General features: G+C 47.7%; 3 protein-coding genes and 3 long non-coding RNA genes across 16 annotated transcripts; 1 reads left to right on the forward strand and 5 right to left on the reverse strand.

Moving 5' to 3' along the window:
* Window positions 1–343: 343 nt before the first annotated feature.
* LOC136196406 (uncharacterized) lies at window positions 344–6,644 on the forward strand. Of its 11 annotated transcripts, none has more exons than XM_065985940.1 (21): window positions 344–485; window positions 547–625; window positions 678–1,623; window positions 1,689–1,806; window positions 1,875–2,095; window positions 2,154–2,269; window positions 2,320–2,503; window positions 2,579–2,721; window positions 2,844–3,280; window positions 3,332–3,400; window positions 3,477–3,741; window positions 3,796–3,945; window positions 4,009–4,063; window positions 4,127–4,402; window positions 4,459–5,014; window positions 5,065–5,569; window positions 5,620–5,665; window positions 5,724–5,808; window positions 5,859–6,084; window positions 6,142–6,196; window positions 6,251–6,643. In XM_065985940.1, exons 12-16 carry the CDS (start codon window positions 3,881–3,883, stop codon window positions 5,169–5,171), a joined length of 1,059 nt encoding a protein of 352 aa, XP_065842012.1. In that variant the 5' UTR covers window positions 344–485; window positions 547–625; window positions 678–1,623; window positions 1,689–1,806; window positions 1,875–2,095; window positions 2,154–2,269; window positions 2,320–2,503; window positions 2,579–2,721; window positions 2,844–3,280; window positions 3,332–3,400; window positions 3,477–3,741; window positions 3,796–3,880; the 3' UTR covers window positions 5,172–5,569; window positions 5,620–5,665; window positions 5,724–5,808; window positions 5,859–6,084; window positions 6,142–6,196; window positions 6,251–6,643. The 11 variants fall into 11 exon arrangements, with proteins under 11 accessions (XP_065842012.1, XP_065842015.1, XP_065842019.1 ...); XM_065985943.1 differs by having other exon boundaries at window positions 678–1,492; window positions 1,555–1,623; window positions 2,579–3,280; XM_065985947.1 differs by having other exon boundaries at window positions 678–1,473; window positions 1,555–1,634; window positions 2,579–3,280.
* LOC136196273 (vacuolar protein sorting-associated protein 16 homolog) lies at window positions 6,628–8,929 on the reverse strand. Its single transcript, XM_065985797.1, has 11 exons — window positions 8,818–8,929; window positions 8,720–8,752; window positions 8,641–8,663; window positions 8,516–8,581; window positions 8,311–8,448; window positions 8,021–8,104; window positions 7,850–7,978; window positions 7,562–7,797; window positions 7,211–7,285; window positions 7,065–7,159; window positions 6,628–7,009 (listed from the first exon to the last, which is right to left on the reverse strand). The coding sequence occupies exons 1-11, from the start codon at window positions 8,927–8,929 to the stop codon at window positions 6,900–6,902; spliced, it is 1,101 nt and encodes a 366-aa protein (XP_065841869.1). The 3' UTR covers window positions 6,628–6,899.
* Window positions 8,930–9,007: 78 nt separating this feature from the next.
* On the reverse strand, window positions 9,008–10,056 carry LOC136196408 (uncharacterized). Its single transcript, XR_010672182.1, has 3 exons — window positions 9,564–10,056; window positions 9,182–9,279; window positions 9,008–9,134 (listed from the first exon to the last, which is right to left on the reverse strand). It is a non-coding gene; the product is annotated as an uncharacterized lncRNA (long non-coding RNA).
* Window positions 10,057–10,566: 510 nt separating this feature from the next.
* On the reverse strand, window positions 10,567–14,073 carry LOC136195882 (A disintegrin and metalloproteinase with thrombospondin motifs adt-1-like). The gene is made up of 15 exons (XM_065985372.1): window positions 13,822–14,073; window positions 13,562–13,756; window positions 13,207–13,497; window positions 12,984–13,154; window positions 12,762–12,932; window positions 12,536–12,706; window positions 12,311–12,481; window positions 12,087–12,254; window positions 11,861–12,031; window positions 11,634–11,804; window positions 11,400–11,582; window positions 11,158–11,343; window positions 10,956–11,108; window positions 10,805–10,902; window positions 10,567–10,746 (listed from the first exon to the last, which is right to left on the reverse strand). Exons 1-15 carry the CDS (start codon window positions 14,021–14,023, stop codon window positions 10,684–10,686), a joined length of 2,565 nt encoding a protein of 854 aa, XP_065841444.1. The 5' UTR covers window positions 14,024–14,073; the 3' UTR covers window positions 10,567–10,683.
* Window positions 14,074–19,109: 5,036 nt separating this feature from the next.
* On the reverse strand, window positions 19,110–20,375 carry LOC136195792 (uncharacterized). Its single transcript, XR_010671946.1, has 3 exons — window positions 20,316–20,375; window positions 20,082–20,265; window positions 19,110–19,405 (listed from the first exon to the last, which is right to left on the reverse strand). It is a non-coding gene; the product is annotated as an uncharacterized lncRNA (long non-coding RNA).
* Window positions 20,376–20,387: 12 nt separating this feature from the next.
* On the reverse strand, window positions 20,388–22,265 carry LOC136195793 (uncharacterized). The gene is made up of 5 exons (XR_010671947.1): window positions 22,210–22,265; window positions 21,561–22,149; window positions 20,854–21,517; window positions 20,662–20,806; window positions 20,388–20,616 (listed from the first exon to the last, which is right to left on the reverse strand). It is a non-coding gene; the product is annotated as an uncharacterized lncRNA (long non-coding RNA).
* Between the last annotated feature and the right edge of the window lie 646 nt (window positions 22,266–22,911).

Here is a 22,911-nt window from a genome sequence, read left to right on the forward strand (position 1 = left end):
AATCGGCAGTGCGGCGAAGAAACCGCTGATCCGCCCGGGCCCGGCGACCCAACAAGGGCCCCCACCTAAAGTCGGACACGATACCCGATCGAGCACCAGATCCGACCTAATCTATCGCGATCGCTAATCCATCGCGATCGCATTCGCAGCGAGGAAGGGGCAACCGACGAAAAAGGACAAAAGAGCAATCGGATCGATCGATCGATCGATCGATCGATCGATCGAACTTACTTGGTCACGGCAGAGGAGAGAACGACCTTTCGAGACAGTCGAGATCGGTATGAGCTCCTCTCAAGTCCGACTCGCGAAGGCAGCCGATAACTTCTGCGCATGCACGTTACGTCCCACTTCCCTGATATCTCGCCTGAGCCTAGGCTCGAGCAGAGATAGAGAAGGACTGGCTTCTAACGGGAGCAAGCTATTCGACATACGAACGATGAGGGAGATACAAAAGTTTCGAGGACCTCACAAAAGAGAGGCAACAAGTTAGTAGTACATACCATATAGAAAGATAAGGACAGCCGTAATTAAGTATTATTTCTATAGCTGCTGCATGGCATCCTGTACATGAAAGCCTTTTAGCCAGCGGAGGCTCAGACGGCTCAATTCTTTTCTGGGTGGCAGGGTAAATAATAATAATTTTATTTAATTAATTACATATTTATGATTTGTTTTAGGTGCGACAAGGAAGTCGGTTGTATGGAGAATGCTCACGATGGCATGGTGTGGAGTCTTCACTCTTGCCTGGCATCCGCTTGGCCATCTTCTTTGCTCAGGCTCCAACGATCACACAAGCAAATTCTGGGCAAGGAATCGTCCCAGCGTCGACAAGATGAAGGACAAGTACAATACGGGCGGAACGGGGCCCGCCTTCGACACGAAACGGAAACCGATCTGTCCGTTTCCGGGTCTGCTGCCATCTCCGTGACGTCACAACCACACACCTCCATACCCGGATTCGAAGGAGAAATTTTCGACTCGAGCGGTTTCCTCGCGATGACTCAGTCAAAGCGCCGAAACCGCCGAGCCTTCGTCTCTGAATTTAGCTCGTTACTTTCAGCCACATGGTCATAACTTTACCTCCTCCTCCTCGTCCTAGTGGCTCCTCGCGTCGTCCTCCCCTATTGGGAATACTGTAGCCCCGCCCAACCAACGTTGAGCCCTTGTCGCGTCGAATTTCGTCCGATGGTACTGGCGTAGATCCCGTATCGAGATTTAATTACAATTCTCCGCCTCCTCCGCGCACTTTACGCGAGATAATAGGAGGTAGTGTCCCGGACGGTGAAAAGTCTAATCATCGGGGCGGGGATTTCTCGTGATCGAACAATCTACGTCTACGCATGCTCAAGGTTCTTTTTTTCTTTTTGCTATTATTCGTCTTTGAAGCCGGCTGCCTGCTCCACGACCACTTGGCGCTTGATCGCAAACGAAAAACAGCACTTTTCGTCGGTCACCTGCAACGAACCGTGCAACGTAGAACGAATTTAGAAGCGTAGTCGTCTTCCTTCGGTCTCGACTCGCTTCACATCGCAAATCGATTCCTTTTCCACCTAGAAAATCGTGGCCTTTTCGACGGCGACGACGAATTGGATCCTCGTGGACCGCCAATCGCCGCCGCTCACGGTTCGAAAAAGGCAAAAACGAAACGTTCGCCCGCTAACGATCGATCGATCGATCGATCTGAATAGAGAACGAATCGAATTGAACGACGTTCTGGGCCTGTTACAATCCCGTCTAGCCATTTCAGACGCCTCTAATGGAAGGGGAGGCGGAGTGGGATGGGAAGTTTTTGCACACAGTTCTACAGTACGTACACTGTACCCTTTCGCGAAGGCGAAAAAAAGGAAGAAGGGCTCATTGTAGCACGCTATTAGTTTTAGGCGGTCGCGACAAGAACGGTGCGTGGTTAATAACGTTTCCCGGACACCCGGCCGGCGGGCCGTCGTCGAACGGGCTCGTTGACGTTGGACGATGTGAAGAAGTTGCTCCTTTTCTTCGTTCAAGTGGCGAGGTATTTGACGGCGCGAAGGCGGGACGCGGAGAAAAAGAAAAGGGAAGGATATTGAAGAATGAGAAAAGACAGTTGCAATTTGAAGTGAGAATGCTTACGCAATAAAATCAATCAATTAATTAATTAATTGAGACTCTGAAAGACTACGCTATTCTATTCTATTATCGGCTCCGGTGAAATTGGATGAGTCGATGAGTCAGCTGAATGAAGATCTCCTCAATCATATAATCACTGTCACTGGATCGAAAAATTCGAAAAGTGAAAAAAATTAATACCTTATAAATTATTTTCTAATTTTTTTGTTTTAGAATTTTGATCAATTCATGACGGGCGTTCAACAGCTGTTGAAGAAAATTGATGACAAGCACAAGGACTTGAGCTCGCGACAGTTTGGCGCCACCACCGTCGTCGAGGCGGAAGAAATGATCAAACTCCATGGAGAAGAACACAGCGAAATCGTCAAACTTGCCGTTAACGTCCTCCAAATCAAAGGCAAAAGAAAAATAGAATCGCCATGGAAACACCGAAGGGGTTAATTAATTATAATTTGATTTTCTATTTGCTCAGGTCAAAGTCTTTTGCCAATTGGAACGGCGGATCATTGGACGAGCGGACGGAATTCGCGGAAGTGGCGTCGAGAGGAGTCGTTCAGCTGGCGTCATTCAGCTGGCGTCATTCAGCTGGCGTCGTTCAGCCGGCGCTCAGTTTAGGTAACGTGCTTTTCCCCTCCGGCTCCGTCTATAGAAGACATGTTTTTTCCGTTCCTCTCGACGATTGTCGACGATCTGCGATCGCAGACCGCCGACGTCATGGATCGCTTTAACGCAATCAGTTCCCAATTGGACGCGCGCGAACGCGAGCTGCGACGCAAGCGAAAGACGAGCACCGGTGCCGGACGTTTTGTGTTGGAATCGGAGGAGGATTCGTCCGACGTCGTTTTTGTGACGCGCGAACGGGCGACGTATCAACGACGACGATGCGCCGAATGAGATGCAAGATGAAATGCGACTGGCGGCGACGGCGGCCGTTCCGTCGGCGGCGGCGGCGGCGGCGGCGGCGGCGGCCGCATCGATGCTCAAACGATCGACGTCTCTCCGGAACGTTGGAAGTGGAAGCGGACGACGTTGCCGTCGTCGTCAGCACGCCGGAGGATGTCAAGACGATGCTCGGCGTTTCGGCGTCAAAAAAGGACGACGATGACGAAGAGGAGGAGACGGACGCCGCCGGCGAGGATGCGAAGGAGATGCGCAAGGCGATGAAGAAAATTGAGTACGGCGAATGGTCGCGCGTCGTCGAATATTTTGCATATTTTTGCCTTAGCTACGTTTTGGGTGAATTGATTAAGACGGAAGTGGATTACGTCGCCAAGTTGAGAACGGTTGTGTCAAGGTAAGAAATATGCCAAGGATATGGGATGGTCAGGGGTTGCTATTTTCTTCGTGTTTTTTCGTGTATTTTTGCCCAGTAAGGTATAGAGGAAGCCCTGCGCTACGTATTCAAAAATCGTCTTTTGACGTCTGCCATGGGCTTGGTCGACAATTATCGTCAGAGTCCCCACCACGCTCCCGACAAAATGAAATTCACTCTCACCTTCGGTCAGAGCACGGTGAACACGCAGCAATTCGTTCTGCAGCCGGTCGGAAGCGATTCGAGAAAACCAGAAGAAATGAAACGATTCTCCGTCGACGAAATCAGAGCCCTGCTGCAGAGACAACTCGAGGCGGCGAGAGGTTAGAGAAATTGCGAAGGATTTTTTATCAATTTTTATTCTAATCTCGCCTTAGCATTGCAAATTCTGTAATTTGTGTGATAGAAAAAGGACGTTTCATCCTCTGAAAGAAAAAGGAAGTGTCGCCTTTGGCTCGGCCCATGACATCGAAGACGTTTTCTCTCTCGACGTCGCTGTCGGAATCTGAGAGCAGTGAGGCAACTCGGTATACAGGAAGGGAAAAAACGTATGTATTTGATTAAAAATTCACGGGGTGGTGCGTTTTTAGAGATTTTGACATTCAGGCGCCGAGCGTCGAACAAATTCCCGAACACACGATGGCGGTAAAACTGTACTGTAGCGCGTAAACCAAACCGTGCGTCATACGCATCTCCCTTACTTTCCAGGGCCCAACCGACTACATCGTCGCCGTTCGCGATTACGTCGCTCGCACCGAAAGCGAAGTCTCCGTCCAAGTCGGCCAACGAGTTGAAGAAGTTATAGACGCGGAATCACAACGCGGCTGGGCTCTAGTGTGCACGGAGCCGACCGAGACGTCGGGCCAGATGGAAGGATACATCCCCAATCGAATACATTCAACCGGAAAGCACGGCCTCATTCGCTCAGCTACATCCACGCGCATTTCATCTCTATCCCAGTGGCCAGCCTCTATAATAAAGAAGGTACTTCTTATTGAAACTCAATAACTAATTGATTTATTGACTATTGATTTATAAAGTCTTCTACAATTGGATCAGTCTACAGTGAAAGAAGTCAGTCTTCACAGAGTCTCCAACGTCACGGCGTCGTTGACGTCGACGGTCCGCGCGCCGTACGTCGGCGGGGGTCCCATCAGTGGGACGAGCTTCCAACGCTTCTGCGCGTCTTCGTCGTCGTCGTCGTCGTCGTCGTCGTCGTCGTCGTCGTCGTCGTCGTCGTCGTCGTCGTCGTCGCGCGGTCTTTTCGACGAGGAATGCGTTGTGAGCGTCAGGACTTGGTCGCCGAGGACGAGTCGATGGTGAGCGTCAAGAAAGGACAGAAAGGACAGATTGTCGTCGGTCAAAGACTGGCGATTGGTTCGCGTTTCGGAATCAGAGACGTCGGACGCGAAAGAGGGCTACATTCCGCTATCGTGTCTTTTAAAGCAGCAGCAGCAGCAGGCGCCGCCGCCGCCACCGCCCATGACGCCGCCTGTTCCGGCGACGATCGAAGACGAAGAACCAGCGCCGCCTCCGCCCGTTCCAAGTCAATCGTCATCGTCATTGATGTCAAGAACGTTGTCACAGGCAGCAGACGTAAATGTAATAGAAAAAATAGTATTAATCTTATATCTCAGCTTCCCAAGCTCGTTTTCGTCGCTCAGGCCGACTTCGAAGCGACGGACGAAAGCCACGTGGACTTGAAACTCGGTCAGCACGTCGAAGTCGTCGGTCGAAGGCTGGTGGATGGTGAGAACGTTTGGAAGAAGATCTCAGCGAGGAAGGCTTTGTGCCGGCGAGACTGCTCGCTAAGCGGCTCATACGAGCTCAGCGCGAGTCGAGAACGGGAAGCGTACGCACGTCGTCGTCGTCGTCAAGCGTGCGCACGTCGTCGAGGGCGAGCGGACGGGAGATTCACAACGAGACGGCGTTGGTTCAGCGAGTCGACGAATTGACGTCGGTTAGGGAAGATGAGGACGTCGAGGAGGAGGAGGCGAGAGCTGAAGTACCGGCCGCCGCCGCCGCCGCCGCCGCCGCCGCCGCCGCCGCCGCCGCCGCCGCCGCCGCCGCCGTTGCCTGATTATATGAAGATGGAAAAGAAAGAGGAGTCGGAGAAAAAAGTCGTGGAAAAGAAAGTTTTGACTGAGAAAGGTATCTCGTGCGATTCGTTTGTTTTTTTGCTTTAATATTCTCTCTTATAGATCTATAGCTGTCGTTTCAAAGTGAACTGGCGAATGTTCTGAAAAGGCAACGGCATTGGGAATTGAGATTAGAATTTGTTTGACGTTGCTTTATCGTTATTCAGAAAACTGAAGAGCCGTCCGTACAAGTCTCAGTTCTTACAATCTGATCCCGGACACGAGGAAATAACGGAAGAACACATCGAAGAGGTTAGTGACATTCGCTTCTCTTTTTCTCGCTCATTGACCGTTCGTCGCAGCTTCCCGCCAACGGCGTTTACTACTACGCTTTCGCTTCGTATCGTCCGACCGACGACACCCAACTTCCTCTCTTCGAAGGCCAAAAGCTCGAGATCATTGACTCGAAACTATCCGATTGGTGGCTAGCGCGCATTCCCAATCCGGTGACGGGCCAAGCGATCGAAGGATGGGTACCAACGAATTATCTCCAGGACGTCGAATCATACGAGAGCGAGCTGCACGGAGGTAAGAAAAACAGATAGATACAATCAAAGGACGACGAATTTAGTTATTTTCCTGCAGTACCCCACCCCAGCCGGATCCAGAGCCGTCACCTACCAGGAAATACTCTGCTTTGGTAAGAGATTGTGACGTCAAAGCGCGCCTATTTTTTGTTGCGCGCGCATTGCAGCAATCGAATGCTCAGCGCGATGACGGATCGGCGACGAAGGGCATCCGGGTTATTAAATTAGTATTTTTGATTCGAAGGATCGGAGGCAACTCGAGTAGTTCGACGGCTCTTTTCATTCACTGGCAAAACGTTTCGACGAATAACGTCACCCCCGCGCCGCTCCGGAATTCTATACAAAATGGAATTCAAGTGTAAGGAAGGTTGTATGTGTCTATTGGGGCTAAATGTTCTTTTAGGTCTGGGGTCCTGAGCATGACCCCTTGATGAAAAACTGCCCCTAAGCCGGGGTCCTGGGCAAGACCCCGTCATCGAAAACTGCCTTTGCATGAGGGGGAGACATGTACAATTTTTATAGATTTATTTAATAAATTATCTGTCCCTCCCCTTTTGTCTACGAGCAGTTTTTGATTTGCGGGGTCATGCTCAAGACCCCGAAGCAGTTTTTGATTTCTGATACGGGGTCGTGCTGAGGACCTCGTAGTGAGCAGTTTTTTTATGACTGGGTCATGCCCAGGACCCCAGCTCCTAAGAAAAAAGACGCTAAAACCTTTGTAAAAAAAGTATGCATATGCTTACCTAGTTGTTGAGCTGCAATTCACGTAAAATGACTCACGTGCGCTAATGGTACCATGCACTATAAAAAGAAATCCTAATAGAAATAAAAATCCTTATAAAGCTTTAGTGTATAGAAAAGCTTTAGTGTATAGAAGAAAAGGCGTTCCGTCCGGCTGAACTGCGAGCGTCGCTTGCGCGAAACGACTTACAGACACTTGTTGGTCAAAAAACGGGCAAATCTTTTAAACTATTTTCTCACCTGGAATTCTCTGTATGAAGTCGTGATTGCAATTGGAGATGAGGCGCAGTCCATCTGGCTCCGGTACAAGAGACGCTTCCCCGTCCACCATAAAACTATAATAAAAATCACATCTCATTTCAGAGACCCCCTCTCCTCTAACGCACTTTATGTAGTCGAGATTGGGACCAATCATAAAGAGCTGATGTTCCCAATGACAGATAATCCCTACTCCGCCGCACCTAGCAACACAAAAACCCGTATATACATATATAAAGCACGCTCCTCTAACAAACCCAACCAATTGAAGAGGCCGTTGATTGGCATTGACCTCACAGAAGACTTGATTCAAATCGGCCGTCCCCACCCAAAGTATGCCATTTGAGCCAAACATCGCCAAGTGCCGAAAATCAAACGAAACGGCCATTTCCGTGTAAGCATCCGGCAGACGATCACCAGGAGGAGTCTAAAGAATAATTAATAATTAATAAATAATTAATGAATAACTATATATTTACTCGATGTTTTGCTTGTCCTCCGTCAACAAAATAGAGATCGTTGACAAGAGCAACAAAATTTTAATGCCTCGCTCATCGGGAATAATGGTCCAGCTGTTGGGCGGACAATCGATTCCCAGAACATCAGGAGCCTGAATAATAAAGAATAGATGATACGCCGTTGTCAAAACAGCAATCGCCGTTCCGCAGCGAGTGCGAAAAATCTTCGCATCCAAAATCTTCGACGCTTTGACTTCCTGTATAGAATTCTTTATTAAAAATCAATAAGATTAATAATAGTATTTCTACTGCGTCGAGTGACTGGGATTTAATGAATTGGCCGTGGATGTCGCAATAGAGAACAGTGCCGCTTTCCACGACGATTATGAGCTCTTCCGTGTGCAACCAGCCCAATTGGACGACACTTCCGCCGTTCCACTAGTAAAACTTATTGATTTTTCGTTTTTTGACGTCACTTGCTTTTATTGTCGATATGATGCGACCGCTCGCCGTGAAAATATAGATGAGCGGCTTCAGAGTGCCGCTTTTGACTCGAACGATTTTCTTATTTTCAAATTTAGATTTTTTCTTTTTGATGCTCTGAAGGTGCAGATCGACAGCCAATCGCTTGGTATGTCCCAGCCCTTTTGTCCGTAGCCGGTGAAGAGGACTGGCGCCAAATTGATATTAGCAGTCCAACAACATCAAGACGACGAGACTAAAGAGAAAAACCTAATAAATTATTATCGCTATCATTGAGATTATCGTACCTTAGAAAAAGTGTGCACAGAGCGACTTTCTCTTGATTCCTCGCCGTTGTCGTTGATCGTTATTGTCGTATTGGCGGACGGATGACCGGTATCATGTACTACAACGAACGGCCTGATGGAAGTACATAACGGCACGTGCTAGATAAGAAATAACCTAGGAAAGAGGCTAAGATATTGATGCATACCGTAAAACAAAGGAACTTACGTCGAGAGAAAAGTTAGAAAGGGTGGACGAGAAAATTAGTTTGTGCAAGCCAGAGTGGCCATTGAACTAAAGAGGGAGAGTGAGGTTAGGTTATACAAGACGATTATCAGGGATGGCCCACGTACAGCTAAGCCGCGTCTCATATCACCTTGTTAAAAATTATGAATATTTAGAGATGTTGCTTGCAGGCTTGGTCTGGTCTACCTATTTTATAGAGAACGTGCTTCTCAGAAATGTCTGGACAGCAAGAATCTCCACCCAATAGAGGGTTTTTACTTTTAGGAGTTATTCCTTCTTCTGACTGCTCTCGACGTTCGGCGTGAACGGATTCACGTTCGCGCCGCCCACCGATCGTTTTCGAAGCGCCTGATCCTCGTTGAACGCTGAGGCGCCCGCCGATTTTATGACCGCCATTTTCGACGCCGTGAATCGTCTTTCCGCCGAGAAACGGCTCATCGAAAACGACGTCGAAAACGTCTAAATAGAAGCGGTTAACAACGCAATCGAAGAGACGATAATCGGATAACTCATCAGTGATGTTCGGACAAGCGAATCGACTTGGACACGCACTGCACGTCGCCGCGCCCTCAAAAAGACCGATCGTTCCAGAAGAGCAAACCTTTTGAAAAAAAATTCTCTAAGGCAAGCAAAATTAAGGCTGCTTACCTGACATGTCGATTCGTTATAGAAGCCCAAATTAATTAATGCCGCCCGGTGACGTGCCTTTGGGGCACGGAGTCGGTGGATTTTCGCGTCCCAAGCAACTAAACGGGAATTTGAATACTCTACGTCCTCGTTTCGTACTGTAGCAACGAGCTCTATGCTCTATTCCTATCCGTTGACGCCCCTCTGCCCCTTCTCCCACAATTAGCAACGAACGAGAGCAAAGGCATGCGAGCGACTTCGCTAAATCGACGGCGATCGATCGAATCGCCCTCAGCGACCGCTTAGAAACTGGCGGCGCCGAGCGGGGGGAGAGAAGCCGTACGCGTCGAGCGATTTAGGAGAACGCGTTTCGCTCAAAAAAGCGACTAGCCAAGTGACTTACTTGTACGTGCCCGGCTGGGCAAGCGAGACATCGCTGGGAGATGGGCGCAGTCGAAATCAGACCGCGTGAGCCCTTTCTTTGTTCCTCCACGGTAGCGTACGTCAATGCCGTACATGCTGTGTGAGTCTCGCCGCCAAGAGAGGCGAACTGTTGGCGTCAGCTGCGGAGAACGCGAACCCGCGAAAATGGGATTTCAAGCATATTTCGCTAAATTTTCTCGCCAAATCAGATGAGAGGCTGATAGTAAACATTCTCCTAAGCGTACGTGAAATTTCAACTATTATTCGCGAAATTGGAGGCCCAAGTTCTCTAGCTACAGGCGGGTTTTTGTCTTTCTGGCCGATTATCTGCTAATCCGTAGCGTACATGAAAAACCCGTCGAGGCTCAAATAAAAGTTTTTTCGTGCCTCCGTGCGATAATGGGACACTCACATGTTTCTAGGGCTTCTAGACCTTGGCCCAGCCAAAAATATTTTGAAGAACGCGTCTTTGAGTACTGATTACCTCACTAGTGGCGAGCATGCGCAGTGTTTGTCCGCTCTGCTCTGCGGACCTCTGCGGACCAGGGATGGCAGGGATACGGGATGTCCTGCATCCCGTATAACAACACCATAAAACTGCCCGATCTGTCAAACAGAAGCTGCCTGTGACTCGACCACAGCCTGCTAAGCGAGCTATTGCGAGGATCGACCAGTTGAATGTCCAGTCAACGTGGTCTGAGCACGGATTTTTGAGATAAGAGAATCCGAGACGTCGTTTAGAAACAACTATTGCCCCACAGGGTCCACCACCGCGCACACGCACACTAGCACACACAGAAAAAATTACCCGCTAAGGCACATTGACGCGCTAGACGCGTTTATTGTCTTCTCGAACACCCAAGGAGAAAGCATACATCGCAAACCTTTTCTTCATCACAAGAGGTTACAAAGACGTCTGAAGTCCGTCAGCTGGAGGCCTAATTGACATTTGGAATAATAAGATTATTCGACGTGTGGGAAGATCGTTTAGACAAATCAATTTGAAGCGCACACGACTGGCATACAAAACAACAACAGCGAAGAATGAGAGACATCAACGTGCAAACATCTGGTCATGAATGCCCTTCAAGGACAAAAGTTCAGTCGTCACTTCTAGCTTCCTCCTGGTAATGCCGAGCGACTCTTTTGAAAAATACTTGGTTCTAATAAAAGAAAATTAAGGCAATGTTGGAAATGCAAAATCGAGAAGAATGAACTTACTTTTGTGACACGACGTAAAACAGCGCACTTCTGGGCTTCATGACCAACAGTATCTGCTGTTGTTTGTCTTGATCTCAACTGCAATTCTTTGCAGGGGACTACGAAATGAGTAGGTCAGACCAGAAATTAGATAGGGTAGCAATTGAGTCACCTTCACAGCATTTCTGCTTGTAGATCGAAAAGCCACTGCAGGGTCGACCTCCATTCAGCGGAGAAAAGCAAGCTCTTCGCCTTTCTTGCACACCGATTCCACACGACTTGGTGCACTTTCCAAAGGATCCCCACTCCCCCCACATTCCGTGAACTGAGAAATAATTACAGAATCATTTGAATTCGCTCAAACGAAGGCTAACCGGGGCACGGCGTGTCAAAACAAGGCCTTTGTGCGTGAGCATTTCCGCCACAGTCAGCTCCTTCAAACTGAGGTGATGGATTGTTGCACAACCGATTTCTGTATTGCGTTCCAGGCGTATCACGTTCCCTTCTGCAAGTCTTGGTACAATGAGTCCAGGATTCCCAAGATGACCATCCCCCGTCGACTTGGAGAAAGAGAACGTGAGTAATTCAGCACAGGAAAATCTACCTTGAAATTTACTTGGACACGGGTGGCGATTGCACGATTCTTCCTCCTTTGCCTTTCGATCATGACAGAATTTCCCGCCAAAGTCCGGCGAAGGATCGTTGCATTGGCGAGACCGAAATCGCTTTCCACGATTATGATTTCCACATAGAGCTGAGCAGGGAGACCACGAACTCCATGATCCCCACGCTCCATCGACTACAAAACGCCCCACTTAGTCACCAGGAGAAAATTCAAGATTATACTCACGGGGGCACGGATGTTGATTGCACTCGTTTTTATCAGTCGAAGCACCTTCGCAGTCAATACCGCCAAACATCGGAGACGGATCATCGCATTTCCGCATGCGATTCGAAAATCCACCTCCACACGAAACAGAGCAAGACCCCCAAGTACTCCACTGGCTCCAACTACCGTCAACTAAGAACGAGACTGCATTAATTAAGTAACCGAAAGTGAATCAAAAGAACACGTACCGGGACAAGGCTGCTTGTTACACTCAGACTTCTGGTTGAAATGGCCAGGACAAGGACGGCCATCGTGATGCGGAGGGGGACTATTGCACGATCGATAGCGGTTTCTCGTGCCTCCTTCGCAGCTTTGAGTGCACTGAGTCCACGGTGCCCAATCGCTCCAGCCGCCGTGAACTAATCAATAATGCAGCCGTAAGCATGCCAATAGGAACGCTCAATTGACCTATACCGGGACAGTTTTTGTGACATGGTCTCCAATCGGCGGATTTGCCATCACATTCCGATCCATTGAACGCTGGGCGTGGACTATTACAGACTCTCGTTCGAGTGCGAGAACCGACGTCACACTGCGACGTACAGTGAGACCAAAGCGACCAAGAGCTCCAACCGCCGTCAACTAAAGCAACAGCGTCACCGTACACGTAGTGAGTGAGTGAGAGGCATCATCAAAACCTGGACACTTATGGGTGTTACATTGACTCTCATCGGAGTCCTGTCCAGGACAATTACGTCCTCCGTGATCAGGACTAGGATTGTCACACTTTCTGTTACGAGACTGAACGCCGCCTTCGCACGACTTCGAACAAGGCGTCCAATTCGACCATTCGCTCCATGCACCGTCCGCTATACGTATAATTCGCATGGAGTAGTTTTATAAATACCTCGCGAAGACCAAACCTGGGCACGGCTGTTCATTGCACAGATCACGACTGAAGTCTGAGCCGGGGCAATACGAGCCATCGAATTTTGGCGAAGGATCGTCGCAGGTTCTGTTTCTTTCACGAATACCTGAACCGCAATTCGCTGAACAGACGCTCCACGATCCCCAACTGCTCCACTTCCCATTCACTAAAAGATATGCGCGAGTCTCTAGTATTCGCTTTCACTTATTGACCTATTATACCTGGACAAGAAAGTTTGTTGCATTCCATCACTTGACGAGGACGGCCGTTGCAAGAGCGACCACCGTAATGTGGCTTTGGATTATTGCAAAGACGAATCATCTGCTTCGTGCCTCCGCCGCACGATTGACTGCAAGAAGTCGATTCCGTCCACGAACTCCACTCTCCGTCAACTGCAAAGCGAAACTGTGAAAATAGAGAGTGCACGACCGGTAGTCTAATACCTTGACACGGACTCAGCGCACACGGCTCAACGGCGTCAGCAAAGCCCCGGCAATCGCGACCGCTACCTTGAGGAGTTGGGCTATTGCACATTCGTTTTCTGAATCGTCGTCCAGTTCCACATGACACTTCACAGTTCGTCCACGTGGTCCAATCGCTCCACGCGCCGTGAACTAAAAATTTTTACTTATATATCGTTTTCAAATCAAGTTATTTGTCTAACACCTTTGCAAGGAGGGTTTCTGTCGCATGACTGTTCATCGCTGGCTTTGCCACTGCATTGCGGCCCATTGTATTTTGGAGAAGGGCTGTTGCATTTCCTTGATCGTTGTTGACGACACGTGGTATCGCACTCTGACCAAACAGTCCACTCGCCCCAAGAACCAGTCCAACCACCCCAAGAACCAGTCCACTCGCCCCAAGAACCAGTCCACTCGCCCCAAGACCCAGTCCACTCGCCCCAAGAACCAGTCCACTCGCCCCAAGAACCAGTCCACTCACCCCCAGAACCAGAAGCTGGAAACAATTAAGAAAGCGAGTTATCCAAAGGCAATTGAATCGCTAAGATACGTTACGTTACCTGGACAGGGAGGCGGTTTAGGGAGACATGCTCTTCCATCGAGTGAATCTCCCACGCAGCGAGCGCCACGCGGTTCGCAAGACCGGCGCCTAGCCTGATGCGCATCTGATCCGCATGTTGCAGAGCAGACCTCCCATTCCGCCCATGCACTCAATTTCCCAGGTGCTACATCCGTCGGCGGGACCGTTGTGCTAACTGCCAAAACAGGAAAAGTGTACTTCGAGAAATTTGGTTACATGCAGCATGCAGCTGTACTCAACCTGGGCAGTTTAGGCAGGACCCCTCAGTGATGCCCCATGACAAACCGCCTTCTTTGCAACAGACCTCCAGGCTCAACAGATCTTGAACGAGAGGAAGTTTAAGCTTAGCGCTGCAGTCGGTATTCCAACAAACGCCAAGTCCTCGCTCGTTTGCTCCGGCAGAGCAAACAATGAACGAGAGCAGTAGCAGAAGAGAAAACATCAGAGGATCGGAGTTAGGGTGGATCGCCCAAAGCTCGAGTCCCCAGTCAAACGAACAATGGACTAATAAGGTTACCAAATGCAATTAATTTAAATAATAAAGGAAGTGCCACACCTTAGCAGTTAGAGTCAAGCAGTGACATAGGGAAATCATAGGTTTGGAACAGCTGTACCAGAAAAACGCGGCTACGAGGGAAAGCTCGAAGGAGTCGGTTATCCAACAGAGATAAAGCGGTTGGACCAACGCATGAGACGCTAGAGCCCCTAATTCGATTAGACTTCGTTGCCTAATCAAGTCCAGCGTGACAGGGGCGCATGCAGCAAACGAAAACAGAGCCTCGTGCACCTTTTCGTTGCGCAGAAGTCTAGTATAGTTCGTTGCAAACGTTTGTACTTTGTGCGCTGTCAGTCGGCGTGGTCACCGCGTGGACTTAGCCTCGGAAACCCAGACTCTCCCCGCGCGTGATACGCGGCTGGGGGAGAGTCTGGGCAACTTGTTTACTAGAGCGCGGTTCCTTTGACGGCTAATTATCCAATGAGAGCGCTACTTCCCAAGAACTGTCAGAAAATCAACGTCGAGCTCTGCTAATGTAATCAGCGCCCGTAGCGCCGCGTTACGCTCTCTGCGTCAGCCGTTATACTGCCGTTCTACGGTACTGTAGATGTCATTTCTGGCAGAGGCCTCCCTTCTTGACGAAGCGTTTCGCGCGATTTGTCGAAGATTCGGCTTCGCTGCTCTTCGAAGACAACAGCGTTCCTGCATCGAAGCGGTTATTCGCGGAGATGTTTTCTGCAGATGTTTTGGAAAGCGAAGAGTCGCTTAATTAAATCTGCTCGGCATTCATAAGTCGGAAGTAGTATTGCACAGCCGCGAGGGCCACGACCCACGAGATAAAAATCGAATTATCATCAAAGGAACCGCTCTCTAGTATCGCGGGGAGAGTCTGAGGCTAGCGTGGACTGCGCGGTTCCCATGCCCAGGTTCGGTTTTGTTTATTGCGGCCTTATAATTAACTTGCAGTAAACGGTCAGGTACAGTGGAAGTGAATAGACCACTTGCACTACTACGTGTGGCGAATTCAGGCATAAAGGATCGGTCACGTCCGTGGGCCAATCCGCCTCAAAGGTTGGACGGCCTGCCCTGTGCACGGCACAACAGAGAGAATGAAACATGCGACGAACTACCTTGCCCAAGTGATCCTTTGATATATACAAATAATGCGCAACAAGCTAATGCAGTAGAGCGCAAACCACGCCCGAGGTTTAATTAATGAGCCGACCACCGCAGTTGTACGGGGTGGCAAACGCAGTTTTCGAGCCCGTATAACGGCGGAGGGAGGCTGTCTCAAACGTGATCTTAGTGCCGGAAGTGCCTGTCTGTCTGTCTGTCTGTCTGTCTGTCTGTCTGTCTGTCTGTCTGTCTGTCTTTATTATGAGAAAACAATCATGGAGCCGACCACCAGAGTTGTACGGGTGGAGCCCGTATAACGGCGGAGGGAGGCTCTCTCAAACGTGATCTTAGGGCCGGAAGTGTCTGTATGTCTGTCTGTATGTATGTCTGTTCGTCACGCTCGGTATTGTGACGACACTTAAAAACCCGTTTTTTCGTACAGCGAATGCGCGACATGGGCCCAAAACGGTGACCCGAAAAAGGCGATTTACGGCGCGGATAAAGCGTTTTTTCTTTCATAAACGGAAAAAATGCTTAGAAACCCATGTTTCCAATTGATCTGTGCTTTTTTCCGTGTTATAAATGCGCTGAGAAACCGAAACGGCAGTTTTGATTGTCACGCTCTGACGTCACAATCAAAAGTATTCACATGTGGGTGGGTATGTACGTACAACAGGAAATATGACCCGTACACATGCATAGGTCCTCCTCAATACACACAGAGCACATTATCAAATACAGTACGTCAGGAAAGCGCCTAATTAGGAAAACATTGCAATCATGCAAGTATTTACAGTATGTTGGTAAGACTGAGCTGTAGCAGCTAACGGCTGTAATGACCACGTGAATATGTGACAACATAACTTATGTTGTCATAACATAGTGTGATGTAATATTTTTTGACGTCACACTATGTTATGCACTCGCGTACGGTAAGCGGTGGGAGGCTCTGCATGATGGCAACACGGTGAACACCGGGCCATCATTCTCTAGTTATATACGAAAGTGACAAACATTTAAAGTCTACATACGTGTGACATCAGAGAAGGGGACTAAAAATGGATTGAAATATTACACAACGAAACAGTATACCTAACACATACGCTAAGACAGGACGAACCAGCGGACATATGAGTCCGCTGGTTGGGGAATGGGATCAGAATCATCAGCACGTAGTATTGATGACACTTTCTTCAGAATAATGTGGCATTTTCTCTTTGAATGCAAACGGACAGTCGACGATGCCAGTAGTGGAGGAACTCCGCCTTATCTGCTGGATGATCTTCGAAGGCGCGTGACGCGACAGTCGTACAAAATTCGGAGACGACAGGACTCCACCTTCCAAAGACTTCAAATAATAGGGGTTTGAAATCGTACCCAAGGCTGGCGGCGGATTTAAGATATTTGGTATTCTTCAGCTTGTCACGGTCCGCTGCTGCATGGCCGGTTGAATTGGATGTGGCGGGAAAGACGGATGCCATCCACGGATGAATGACGGAGATATCTAACAGAAGTGGGCGCGACTGCGACCAATCGAATAGGACGATGTCCTGGCGCCTCTTGTTGGAAAATTGATGGAGGATCTCCTTCCTTGCACGGAGATCGACCGCCTTGAGCATTTGAAAACATACGTCGGTGATAGCGTCTGTCTGTTTGTCTGTCTGTTTGTCACGCTCGGTATTGTGACGTAACTTAAAAACCCGTTTTTGTGTACAGCGCATGCGTGACATAGGGCCCAAAACGGTGGCCCGAAAAAGGCGATTTACGGCGCGAATAATGCGTTTTTTCTTTCATAAACGGAAAAAATGCTTAGAAACCCCCGTTTCCAATTGATCTGTGCTATTTTCCGTGTTATAAATGCGCTGAGAAACCGAAACGACAGTTTTGATTGTGACACTCTGACGTCACAATCAAAAGTATCCACTCATGTACAGTATGTGGGTGGGTATGTACGCGTGTACGGGTAACAGGAAATATGACCCGTACACTCCCGTACACATGCATAGGTCCTCCTCAAATAACAGAGCACTTTATCAAATACAGTATGTCAGAAAAGCGCCTAATTAGGAAAACATTGCAATCATGAAAGTATTTACAGTATGTAGGTAGGACTGAGCTGTATTAGCTAACGGCTGTAATGACCACGTGAATATGTGACAACACAAAAAATTATGACGTCACACTATGTAATGCACTCACGTACGGTAAGCGGTGGGAGGCTCTGCATGATGGCAACACGGTGAACACCGGGCCATCATTCTCTAGTTTAATAATAAAGTTTGCTCAAGGTTTGAGCTCACAAGGCGTCTTCAGCAATAGATGTTTTGCAGGGTTGTCTACCCGTCCAATTTACTTCCAGTTTCGACGAAGTTTACTCGCTTGCGGTTGACTTCCGGTCACACTAAGTCCACTAATGCAACCCATTCATAAACAGAGAAAATTGATGGTTGAGCCGCCAAACATGACCGTTGCACGTTAATTTCCGAGCTCTCAATCCGCCAGTTTTAGTCATTAGTGTATCCGGGAGTGCTCTACAAGTCCGGGACTGAAGTGCGAGCGATGAATGAACCGGAATCTCCGGCTGGCGAAGCGATCCTGCGTCCTTTGGCCTCTACAACTCGTCAGAACGACTCTAAAGTCTTTTCTCCACAGGTACGTGGAGCGTTCACGCGTCTTTTTATTAATTAACTCGTTTTCGCGACAATATGTAGCATCCGACTTCGCCGCTAATCGCTTTCCCTCTTTCTTCCACGCTCCTCGCTTTCCGTACGCATCCAGTCAGTTGCACAGCGAAGTTCCTTTACTCGAGCCAAAGCATCGGGGCACGGGCCTCTCTTCGCGATCGTATCTGCGTTTTCCGACACAGAGACACGCGCAACAGCGCAAATATCTATTTAGCGAGGCTAAAGCGCTTTTTTCTCTCAGTAACGCAAGGTGGAGATGAGGACGACGTTGGAAAGAAGGACGAAAGGACATGGGAAATTTTCTCCGCCATCGCATTTCACCAGGTAATGAGAATCAGACGTTTTTTATGTAGCTTGGGATATCTGGATTGTGAACCCCCCGCTGGGGAGGATTGATCCGTAGAAGCTGAGCTCTTCTAATAGATTCAGAGCCTATGTGACGGCGCTATACGTGTTTAGCACAACACCTTTTTTTGAGACTGTTAGATTGTTAGAGAGACTACAGTCGAGTCATAACCATGAGCTATAATAGCTCATTATTTTCAATTTGGTTTCCAATTCCTCAACTTATATAAAAGTCCGTGGAATTTTTCATCTCTTTTCGAATTCACGTCGAACACTTGTTCTGATTGTTTCTGATATTTATGCAGGAAGTTGATCTATCCTGACTCTCCTTTGTTTAATAGAAAGGATCGACTGAAGAAGAATGACAACTGACGAAGAGGTTGACCGCGATCCCAACGTCCTCAGCACGACGGGCGGTCCAAGGAGACCCGGGGAATTGCAACTTCGTCCATAAGTTGCGTTCCCCTAAACTGCTTAGAGGCCTCCGTGGCATGAGGTCATAACGTCTAAACTGCCACCTCTCCTGGGCAGGAGCAGAAAAAACGGCCCTCACTGACGGCGCGCATCTCCTGACGGAGCTATCCTATGGTTGTCTCCCCGGGAGAACGGCGGCTAAATCGAAAATGCCTGCACGCGTTTCAGATGACCGTGCAGGCATACATTGCTGTGGGAACTGCAGCGCCTCAGACCCACCGCTTCACCTGCTCGCAAGAGCGAGTGAAGCAACAACGCCGGAGGACGGCACCGCGGCGCGCCAGGTCTCTTCCCCCGGCGCGCTTGAGCCGCAGACGTGTTCTACTACTTATTGCGTGGACAATGCATAATATATTTTAGAAGTAATAATTAATATTTCTACAATGCAAAAATTACAAAATAAATAGCTAGTTTTGGTCTTCGTCTTCTTCTGCTGTGTTTCTTCGCTCGCTTTCGTGTCCGCGGCGGGTCTATGGAGACAAAAGAATGTTGGTATTTTATTTATTAGGTGAATGTACATTAAGATCTTATCTGGAGGGGGTTGGTGCAAACGAGCCCCAAGTCCATCTTCTGACTTCTGCCTGACTTGGTTGTCTCCCCCTCTTCCAACCATTCTTAGATCCAAATACACGTGTTATTTACCTTGATAAGGGAGAGGGAAGACTGTGAAGGAGGAGAAGAGACTTGATACATGTTCACATATAACTATCTACGAAAAAGTCAATTTTAGACAAAATTTGAGGTGTGAGGTCAACTGGGCACCGCGAGATCAAACAGGGAACCAATCCCCATTATTTCATAGCGAAATAATGAGAACCAAAGAGGTGGACCAAAACCTCTCAGAAAACGTGACCTCGCGTATTTCCAACTAAACGCGCTAGATCTACACTACTTTTTTAGTGCAACAACCCTGCGAGGTCAAACAGTTCGTACGGGCTAAATTTAACACTAAAAAGACCCACTTCCGGTACACGTTAATTAGCCACGCCCTTTTGAAATAAAATTTTTTCGTCGAGTTGGATAATTTGAGACCGTAGAGTCAACTAGATACTCGAGGTCTATCGTTTTACGTGAAAAAATCGGAATTCTGTAAAGTGAGGTTTTGGACCAAAAACCATGTGCTATATATAGTTCAGGGATGCTAGAAAATATGACCTTGTCGATTTTCAAATGAACGCGCTAAATCTATTGTGATTTTTTGAGTTTGATAACTCTGCGAGGTCGAACGCTCGGTGCGAGTCGAATTTTGGCCAAAATCACACTACTTCCGTTACGAATTAAGATTAACCACGCCTCGTTAAGAATTCTCGATAAAATTGGCGTTGAAGCGAAACTTGGCCTAGTACTAAGGAGCCCTTGGGAAAAGAAAAACCACTTCTTCTTACTTGGGACCATTATGATCGCGTTCCTCGCTTGGAGATGTCCAGCGACGCGATGGAGACTCGGAGCAGTCGAGAGGCATCAGTTGCCTACAATCACACGTCCTAAGAGCAATTCGTACCGATACCGCTTTCGATCCACACTTTCACCGACGTCCAAGCCGATTTCGAGCTCGAAAACACATGAAAACTGCGAAAATGGGATTCAGAGTAACGTTAGATAAGCACAGAAGAGCGTACAGCGTCCGATGTCTTCGCTACGAGCAGATACGCGTTCAAATAGGAAAACGTCGAAAAGCCTTATACGGGAAATGGGCGTCCCGCATAAACATATAGTGAGATAAAAATAACGCATAAAACGAAATACGTGTCTTGCTAAAAACGCTAAGATAATAAAAAACAAGGCAGGATAAATAAGACGACCCCGCGTTACAACTACTGCGCATCGAGTAAAAATAAAAATTGAAAAGGAAATAATGAAATAATTACAAATCATGTAATATCCGAGTTTCAATCTGCATGTACAACTCATTTGATAGACCTAGAAAAAGAAATTAAAAATGATTTTAATATCATTCTTCATTACCCAGAGTAAATTGATTCAGAATTTCTTTCAATTTGAAATCTTGGTCTTCTCCCCCTGTGACAATGATCTGAGCAGATCCATCTCGATTCTCTACGCAATGGAGAGTGTGACTATCAATAGCTGCATTTTCCGGATTTAGGTGAAGCTAATAAAATTGATCACAATTTGATATTAATAGCTCTGATTTCGTACCGCGTAAGATCTTCTTTCGTCAAAGTCAAGAATGTAGGCGTGGTCTGAAGCGTAGTCTCTGACATACCCGCCAATGAGAAGAAAGCAATTTCTATCTTTGAATCCTAGTTTTGATAATCGACAAATTCTGTGATAACTTTGAGCGGATGGTTTTGGAAGGAAATCGATGCAAATCCATGTGTATTACATTTCATTAAATTATTTCCAAACATACAGTACCGGCTCTAATAGTATCCCACTCTCCAATAATAGCAAGCGATCCCAAACAACCTAACCAAAGACGGAGTTGTATTAATCGTACCTACTCACTTTAGTAATAAATCGCACCTCCTCACTTTAGTAATAAATCGTACCTCCTTACTTTAGTTACTCTACCTCCTCACTTTAGTAATTCTACCTACTCTCCAATTAAGCCCCACTTCCCAATAAAAGGCCACTTCAAACGAGAGTTGAAAAATTAGAGCCCCGGGGTTATTATTAGAGCCGGTACGGTAATTAGGATTTACCTTTTCTCTCAAATCAATCACAAATGGATCATCTAATGATTTATTACTGCCATCATCCCCTCCATGGAGTAATCCTCGATGTTGATCAATCGTTTCCATGGCAGCACTGGAACGTGGTTGTGGTCTTTCTCCACTTAATTCAACATCCAACCAATATCCTAATCATCAACTTTTGAATTATTCCCAGATTTCAAATTGTACCTTTTTCCTTTCCTTCCTCAAGTACGAATTCATAAATCTCATTATTCACATAGTCATTACAATGCGCTCCTGATTGGAGACGACCTCGAGGAATGTTCATTCCGCTGTATCCCCCAAACATGATCAATCTCCCTCCAATGGCCCACACACAGCAGAAGGAGCGTTGCCATGGTTTCTTTCCATGAAAGGGAGTGGCGACTTGGATCCATTTCATTTTCTTTGGATCCAAACCAAACACCTCTCCCAGATAACCCCAGCGTTCCTTCGCTCCCCCGTACGAATACATGATTCCATTAATGACCACGCATTGTGCTCCCTCGCAAGGAGGCGGAATATTCTTTCCTTTGGCAATACAACGGTTCCACTTTTTCTCTTCTTGGACATTACATGTCCAGATTTCATTGCGCGGGAAATAATAATATTTGGGATGTTTTCCCTTTTTTCCGCCGAATAGGTGCAATTCATCGCCGATCAACGCACTTTCGTGATTAGATCGAGGCTCAGGTGAGGCGACTTTGGCCATTTCGTCGTAAAATGAGGTTTCTTTGCTGAGAGAAAGAAGGAAATTTTGCGATCGCGGCCGAAATGCCTTTCAACAAGACATCAAAGCAATTGCTTTGCTCGATTTCGTTACAAGGAGGATTCTTACTAGCTTTCTCTCTTCTCCGAAAGAAGAAACGTTCAAACAACTGATCGTACTCAAAGAATACAAACGCCCGTATAACATTGCATGGTATGGATCCTCAACTCATTCGAGATCGAGAAGCTTTTCGAAAGCGAGCCATGGCCATTCCAGTAGTCGAAAAGCATGCGATGCCATCCGAGAGCGTGGACGGCAAAAAGGAGGTGCCAAAAGCGAAAAGGCGAAGGTGAAGAAAAGCGCGACGTCTTCCGTCAATCCTGGTTTGAAATACGAAACGATTTAGAGCGCATCTTCAACATCGAATGTCTTGCAAGGCTTGAAGACTTCGATCGGCTCCGTAAGCGCTCATTTCAAAACGAAAAGCAAAATTTGATATGACGTCCGATTATCGCCGCTAGCTAGCTGGACACTCGTCTTGGCCCGAGCAACGTTTAACTGGAACGTGGGAAATATGTATGGACGGAATGAAGACTCTCCTCTTTCCGAAGACTATCCCATACTTGGGAAATTAAGTTCGTCCTGGACTAATTATTCCTTCAAATGGTCGCTTTAGAATTAGAGTCACTGTGGAGGGTACGTCTTGCAAGAACTCAGGTGGCGAATGGGAAGTTCCTATGACGTGCGCTATCCTAGCTACCTAGTAGACCAGACCAATGCGATGATGTTGAGACGTTGAAAGGAAAGAAACTTTTTCACGATATGGTGACT

This window comes from Oscarella lobularis, chromosome 15 (genome assembly GCF_947507565.1).
Source record: "Oscarella lobularis chromosome 15, ooOscLobu1.1, whole genome shotgun sequence".
Lineage (NCBI taxonomy): Eukaryota > Metazoa > Porifera > Homoscleromorpha > Homosclerophorida > Oscarellidae > Oscarella > Oscarella lobularis.